The following is an 8,229-nucleotide window of genomic DNA, read 5'->3' as shown; positions in this document are numbered from 1 at the left end:
GGAGGGAAGCAAGCTTTCAGAGGACAGAGCCAGAGAAGATGCCTTCTGTTTTGTTCAAGAGACTATTACGATTTAGTGAGAAAGTGACTTGAAAGGAGAGAAACAGTGCAGTGGGGTGAGTATGACAGAGGAATAAGAAGGGGTGAACAGAGGAATGAAAAGGAGTGAACAGAGGAATGCTTGAGCATATTTGAAAATGCCCTCTGACATTTCAAGGAAGGAGAGCTGAAAGGAAGCTGCTTCCTTGTTTCTCCTGCTGAAGCTCACCCAACATCACTGTAGCAAAGCAAACGGAAGTTGTTACCAAAACACTCCTATTTTGAGATTCTGTTCATGATCAGGTTTCTGAGCCATAAGCAGTAATGAGAGCCCATAAATGACCTTTCTGCTCCAGCTGGTGTGGTACACAGATGTTATATACAGGTTTTTCTCTAATGAATATAATAAAAAAAAAATTGAAGTAATACACATCGATGTTTCATCTGTGCTTGCTTGGTAGTTTCAGTCCTGGGCTGCAGTTCAAGCTTACTGCAAAACTCCCGTGAAGTCATGAGGAACCAAATCTGGCCCTGTACATCTTTGCCCTTCTTTCCTCGAAGCTAATTTTATTGATAAAGCAGCACAATCTGTACGTGAGCTTGGATGTTTATAGGGCACATAGACCTTTGCAAGGTGTGCATGCCTTGTATATATTGTTACCCTGAGTGTAACATACATTGTACTTAAGTAGCTTATACAGTGTGTGTGTACTTTCCAAAGAACCTTGTTCACAAGATTATCAGTGGCAGTCACGTCTTCATTTTTGCTGAGTTGAATGTTGTTGGCTGCAGTGAGAAGATCCAGTTAATATTCAAATATTGATCCAAGAGCTTACAAACAAGCCAGCATGTTGGATTCACGTAGAATCAGTTTTATTGCCAGGTAAGAAATTCATATTAATATAGTGAATACATATGTTTACAAATAAACATTCTTAAAAAAACAAACAAACATTTTTATTGTAGGAAGTATTATTAGTATCATAAACTCTGTAGTTAACAAGTATCAACACGGATTTACTTACAGAACATACAGTTACTAAAATATTTCCACATAAAATATGCTCAAGTTACGTGAAACCTCTGTGAATTGCAGTGCAGCTGTAAAGTGTTATCTAAAGCATATGGATTAACGGCAACATTCCATAAAGGGTTAAATTAAGTCAGCCAGTTGTGAAGGCAGTAGAGATTAAAAGAATAAAAGTAAGATAACAGAGAGTCTGGGTTGTGTGCAAAGTATTGTCCCCTGGGTTTTGTCCAATTCTGATAGTCTTAAAATAGATGATCATACAGTTTAGCAGCACACTTATGGAGAGATGCTGATGGTCTCAGAATACACATCAATCTCAACATAGCTTAGAAAAAATGATCTTTCCATTTACCTGCTTTTCACACTTGTAGCCCTCGCATCCTTTGGGCTAAAAAAAAATGCTGCCAGTCACTTCAGTACAGTAAGAAATGCCACTTCAGATTCTTCTTACAACATAACAGTTCTCACTCCTCCCTACATACCCTTCCACAACTTATCTCATGAAGAACTGTCAGCTACTGAGAATTCAGCTGTAGTAAGATAGCTAGTTAGGATTTGGGTCTGGGGGAAGGGCAGGAATTTAAGTGAAAAATCAAATGTGCTGCCTACCATCGCAATTCTGCTTACCTCATTGGGGATTTGCAGAAGCCTTACAGGCCTAGTGCTGTGAGGCTGCTACCAGGAACCAGAGTGTGGTTTTACTCATACAAACAAGGCATCCATCTCATCAGAGCCACAGCTGAGACTATGAATCCAGTTGTTTAGTTTAAGCCCAAACCTCTTTGATGTTTGAGGCTAGTCCAGTAGATTCTTCCATCAGATAGTCCACCAAGAGGGAATGCCACTATAGAAAGCCAAACCATAGAGACAGTATACCATATAACATTTAATTGAACTACAAAGAAAGAACTACCATGGCTAAAAGCAAATACAAATAAACTAGGAAAATGGAGGGGCCTAACTAAATAGTGCAACCACTGCTTGGAGATGTAGTCCAGTTTCACTTCAGGACAAACGGGGGGCTGAGCTGGGCAGAGCCCTTGTCATCCTTAGCAAAACATGAGGACATAGCATAAGGGGACAGAGGGGTCACTTGAAGAAACAAGACTGTCATTGAACAATAGTAATACAGTAAAGGCACCACCCACGCTTATTTTCAGTCTGAAGCAGTTGAAGATAGGCAAAACATTTAAATGAAGAAAAAGTCCTTACTGTCTTCGAAGTGAGAATTGTTACCATCTGCCTGAAAACAGGAGGACTGGAGGGAGTGTTTTGATGCCCTTATTCCCCCAGCAGCTGTCTGTGTCGCATGAAGTGTCTCTTCTTTTGAAGGATCCCAAAAATTTCAAATCAAAGTAAAGTGAAACAAAAGCTTCTGCTGATTGTTATTATCCCTCAGAATTCTGTACTGTCAGCCGGAAAGGTCGCATGTGCTCTTAAATGTAACAGTCTTCATAAATTCCACATGAAAGTCTTTCTTACTGTATAAATATTTTTTGCACTTTCTATAGAATGGGAGGAAAGTATGATAATTGATGTTAGGGATTGTACCAAGATGTTTGGTCTTGGCTTTTCATGGGTCTAGTGATTGTTAATAGGTTTTATACAAAATTCCTCACTGAAATAATATATTACACTGTATGGTTTTCTCTTCTTCCTCTGTCTCAAGGCAGGTACATAGAGTAAATGTTTAAGCAGACATAAAATTTCTCCAGATTGTGCTACTTCTCATCATGGATTTTAATTTCAAGTAAAAAAAATTTAGTCACAAGGGTTTATGTTCCATTGTCAAATACAAATGGAGTTTATAATTCAACCTTCAGTGTGTATTGCTGAATGGTATTGACTCACTCTTCGGTCTAGTTAGCTGGATACCAAGAATGTCCATGTGTAGCTTCCTTCCTTCTTTCCTTCCTATCTTGCTTGCTTTCTTTTCATTCCCCTGTGTTGTTTTTTTGGTTTTTTTGGTTTTTTTTCTTTTTATGTTTTAAAATTTATTTTTTGCCTTTCAGTTGAGTATTTGTGTTGTGTGTTATATTTGTATGTGTTTTTTTTAAAGGACTTCTTTACAAAAAAAAAAAAAAAGAAAAGAAAAAAGAAAGAAAAGAAAAGCTCAAACAGTTACTTCTGTCTTGCTGTTGGTTATGAAGTATGGCTGTGGGCCCAAATAATTCTGACTCCGGGTTGTCAGTGGGTCACTTAATGTTGGGTCTCCCATACTGTGTTTCCCCTTGTTTGTGTATGCTTGCCGTCTAAGAGACTGGTCATTCGGATCCCAGGTCTTGTAATGAGAATTGTAGCCTAATGGCTGTGTGTGGATCTTTGCCATTTTGGACTTCTGCCCATTCTGTTTGGTGAAGCCGCTGTCGATTGTGTATGCTCTGTCGTCCTCAATGCGCACTGGGTGGAGTGGCAGGCTCCCCTTGGCAGCCAGTTCTGCAAGATGTCGGCGTTTGGTGTAGAAGTCATCGTTGACTTTGTCAGCTGTTAGGATTTAAAGTGGGGAGGTAACAAAAAATCAGTTGGGCAGAAAACAATTGTTAAGCAATTTATGATAGATAATCTGTGGAGCAGATGCAATCTGCTCATCAGTAGTACATCAGTATAAGAAATCCCTGACACTCCCTAGCCCTAGTTTTCTCTCTGTAGCGTTTTCTCTCTGTAGTGGATATCGATAGCTAGGCTCGATGTGTGTCTGTTGTTCTTTAGCATGAGGCTGTCCCTGCTCAAATCACTCTGGTTATGCTGATATTCGTTACTGAGGGGACATGCCTTGTGGATCTTACTTCACATGCACTGCTTCTGCATAAAAGACACTTCTAGAAGAGTTTCTGTAATTCATTTTGAACAAGAGGGGAGTATAGACAGTCATATGCTGTTCTATTGATTACTCTGCTGCTCCTCTCAGAGCATATGAAGTTCAGGAATTGTTGAGAATTGTATGAGCTTTCTCTAAAATACAGGAATGTATTGGGGTATCCTGTTGCATCAGTGCACATCCATTAACTGTAAGGTGTGATGTGGGTGTTCAACCAGGCCAGTTGTATAAGGTGGATTACTTCTGTTGCATAATGCCTCAGGGCAAAATGTGGAACAGGGTCAGTTCTTCTAAATGACTGGAAGTATGCTTATGCTTTATGGGACTGCAGATACTTTGGGCTCCTGAAGATTAGGTTTTATACTGCAATTTCATAGACAATGAAAACCTTTGATTCCTGATTTAATTTTCTGGCCCTGTATCACTGTGATGCACAGCAATAGCCCTGCCAACAAATGCTGTTCTCAGGTTAGGATTTTGCTGTCTGTAATTTCCTGAACAGATATCTTTCAGTGCGTGCTTTTGCTCAGCTTTGGTTGTTGTTGCTGCTGGCATTTATTTGCCTTGCTGTGAAATATGAACCATACTCAGGAATTCAGGAAGCTAATGGCCCAGTGTGGCAGTCCAGCATCTCAGTTAAATTTTGAACTGAGTATCCTGGGCTTAAGGGGAATTTAATATCTTTCTTTTTTAAAGTGCTTTCTTGTATGTAAGAAACGTTTAATTATCTCCTTCAAAAGTGTGCCCCAGTGGCGCAGTGGTTAAGGACGCCGCCTTGCCACACTGGGGCCCGGAATTCAAATCCCCCCTGTGGCGCAACTGGTAGAAGTGCCGCTCTGCTACACAGAGGCTCGAATCCCAGGGGCTGGACTCGATGATCTCTGAGGTCCCTTCCAACCCGCACGAGACTATGATATGATGAAAAGTCTAGATTTTTAGTTAATACAGGGACAAATATATAGATGAACTAATACAGTGGTGTGTTAATCATCGGTCCTGTGCTTTGGGTATATGATATCAGCAGCTGAGATTTGATTTATGCTGCACCACAGCCAGCTCCCTTCATTTGCCTTGAAAGTTCTCAGATTTGTACATTTTTTTCTATACAGCTCAGTGCCATTTGCCCTCATAATGAGTAGAATTTTAATTCCCTGCACTTGATTTTGTGTATTGCCCCTCTTTTTCTCCCATCTGAGTATTCCTAAGAGGCTTCTCTGGCAGTAAAAATTATTTGTTTCTCTCTTTCTCTGGTCTGGATCCTAGTACTAGGTGGTGAAATACCCATGGGTACTGAACTAATCTTCAAGATCAGACTTTAGTTCTGTATCCTCCTTGTTCTGATATCTTAAGGGGAAGGAGTATTACCAGCAGCAGTTGCAGTTTGTCACCTGGTCACATTTTTTTTGTGTGTAATGACTATCTGACTGGGCTTTGATCTTAAATCCTTAGTTCTGTCATTAAAGAGGTTTTCCTCTTAGATGAACTGAAATTGCTCGTCTGTGCTGTAAAATTAGGCTTTGCATGCTTTACATATCTTCATCTGCCTCTTTTTTAATTAGTGAGTGAATGCTTTTATGTAGGATACAGGTGTCTACTATTTTAAACAACAGAACATGGATAATCATCTAGTTTAATTTCGGTACAAGATGTGCAATTGCAAAGAATTTTTTCCAGTTTTGATTTTGAATTGTCATATTTAATTAGTTAAAATTCACTGAATGCCACAAAAAGTATAATATATCTGTTGAATAAAAACTGGAAGGAAAGGGAGTATGTATTACTGATTTCCCATTGGTGTTTCTGTTATCAAGCATTTATCCAGAAAAATAGTTGCAGGAAATTCACCATGAATATCCACACAACTGTTTATTTGTGTGAATGTTTACATCAAAGGCACAGAAATGCAGCAGGGTAGGGGTGCAGGCTTCTGTACCAAATGACTTAGACTTGTTCTGCATATGAAACATCATACTAGCTTATGTAGCTTAAATTCAGCCTAGTTAATTATGTCCAGCTCCTAATATAGATATATTTGTCTGTTTCATGTCTAAATTCATTTAGTTTGTGTGGAAAAAATAAAAATAATCTTATGTCATGTAACTAGAAAGTAAAATGTGATATTTATGCATTTAATTTTATCTTAGTTAAGCTGCAGCAATTTGTGTGACATAACCAGGATCTCCAGTGATCAGTTACAAGGTGAATAATGGTTTCTGTTTAGGAGAGCTGCTGTTCGTGTTTGTCCTAATCAGATAATGCTTTCCAGGCCTGAGAATTTAATATGTGTGCCTGGGAATTAAAGGCTGATAGTGAAAGCTGGGATTTTTATCTCATATTTTGACCTGTTTACATTTCACTTTCTTCCGCATGGACGTGCACACTTATACATAGGCATATATAGCAAAATCAGATTGCAGCAAAAAAACAAAACAACAAAAAAACCCATTGCTTACACCAAATTGCTAATTGTGCAAAAGGGCCTTGACAAGATTGAAGGAATGCTGATTTTTGTATACCGACTGGAATTATAAGTTCTACAATACTGCTGTGTAATGCCCCAATGTGCAGAAACAGTTTTGTTAATTCTAATTTTCAAACCAGGAAAATTTCAGATGTGTAAATATTGAGCATATTTATATAGCAATTATTTTATCAACAAAAACATATACTATTCTGATGACAACTACTTTAATAATCAACTGTGAATCTCAAGAGGTTCATTTCTCTTTTTAACTATCTCCTGTAAATATTCTGCGGACTTCAACCATGCAGAGATGTTTTGCAGTTCTAGGTTAGGTTTATTATGTGACTTTGAGTACATGACTCAACGTTCCTTTGCCTTGGCTTCACCACCTGTAAAATAAGTTGTTGATGCACTGGAGGAAGTAGTTGAATGTTGGGAAGATTAATTGCTATTTTCAGAGTGTATGGAGATTTCAGATGAAAGGCCACTGTAGAAGTGCCTTTTGCATTGGTTTCTGTAGATAAATCATGAAAATAGGATTTGAAGATATCACTGTCATGTTTGCCATAGGAATAAAGAATTAGAATTGCAAAATCGCCAAATGAACAGTGGTGAAATGGGGATTCTAATTCTGAGCATTATCCTTAGCGTTACCTCTTTCCAGTCCTGGCAGTTGATTATACAGATGTTCTCTGTTTTAATATTTCCGTAGGATTTTTACTCCCTTAAGGTAACACAGACACAAGTTTAGTTACTGTTGTAAATCTTCATCTTGAAAAAAAAGTTGAAATGTGAAAGTTTTCCAACCCAAAATGCATTTTAAAGGATGTACCTGGGAGGGGGAAAAATGTGCCTTTTGCTCCTGCTGTGCAGGAAATAAATAACCAATAAAATATAGAAACAGCATAAGGATCAGGAGCAGGACTCCTTCCTCCCAGCTGAGTGCCCTGTTAGGTTAAAGAGATATTTTCCTTTGTCTTTCTAAACTGATACATCTTGAATTTTCTTCTGCTTCAAAACCACAAATTCTTTCAGATGTAAATCTGTGTGGGGACCTTACTAGGCTGCTCCTTGCTGGATAGGGTAAATCTCACTGAGTTGTAACAGTTGGACAACTATGAGTCATCTGCAAGGTGGATCACACCATGGCTGACTTCAGTGTAAATGTAGTGATGTCCTGAAAGAAGTGGCTACGGCTCTGTGCTTCAGCATGATCTTGACTATTTCAGTATTGATGTTAGTTCTCAGATTGGGAACCTGCTGATGCTGACCTCTACCTTAGTCTTCACATTCATTTTGCTTTAGAAAGGAGATGGCTACTGAGCTGCTTGTGGTAGGGAAGTCTTGTGAATGCCTAGGCTTTATTCACAGAAATTCTCCTATCAAAAGTGAGACCAGAAAGAAGTAGGTTTTTGATGGTAATTTTATAATTCAGGTTTCACTATTCTGCCTAAGTTTGTCAAGAAGAGTCAGGCTTTGTTCTTCCTCTGATGATCAGTCGTAACCAATCTTGAAAGTTTCACATATTTCTTTGTAATCCATAGTTATATAATGGAAGTATATAAACCAGTGAGTTGCTTATTCCCTAAATAATACAAATGAAAATCTTGTTGCTGTGATAGGGCCAGGGTTTCCCAGAATGATTATCTGAATGTACGTGATCTGTGCTGAGAGGTGGCCCTAGTGCTGTGTAATGTTATTCTGCATCCCATGTTAATTACTCATGGAGGTGGCCCTGTAAGCACTTGCATTGTGAAGAATTGTGTGAAACATGCATTAGTATGATGTGTTTTCTCTTTCTTGTAAAACATGGCAATTACAAGCACTTCTCTGTGGGAAGTAAAGCTGAATAAGGATGTTTTAAGTAATTCTGAAGCAG

At 38.6% G+C, this 8,229-nt stretch overlaps 1 protein-coding gene across 4 annotated transcripts in view; it reads right to left on the bottom strand.

Moving 5' to 3' along the window:
* Positions 1-889: 889 nt before the first annotated feature.
* The window catches only part of SHISA9 (shisa family member 9), a 169,875-nt gene continuing 162,535 nt past the window's right edge, over positions 890-8,229 (bottom strand). For all 4 annotated transcript variants that reach the window (XM_015876445.3, XM_085513753.1, XM_085513754.1 and 1 more), the window contains one exon: positions 890-3,552. In XM_015876445.3, the coding sequence (XP_015731931.1) occupies positions 3,182-3,552 (371 nt within the window). In that variant the 3' untranslated portion in view covers positions 890-3,181. The remainder of the gene's footprint in view (positions 3,553-8,229) is intronic.

The sequence above is a fragment of the Coturnix japonica genome, chromosome 13 (genome assembly GCF_054131305.1).
Source record: "Coturnix japonica strain WE chromosome 13, WE-NBRP24, whole genome shotgun sequence".
Lineage (NCBI taxonomy): Eukaryota > Metazoa > Chordata > Aves > Galliformes > Phasianidae > Coturnix > Coturnix japonica.
Note: the sequence above shows the minus strand (reverse complement) of the source record. Positions and strands in the feature narration are given on the sequence as shown.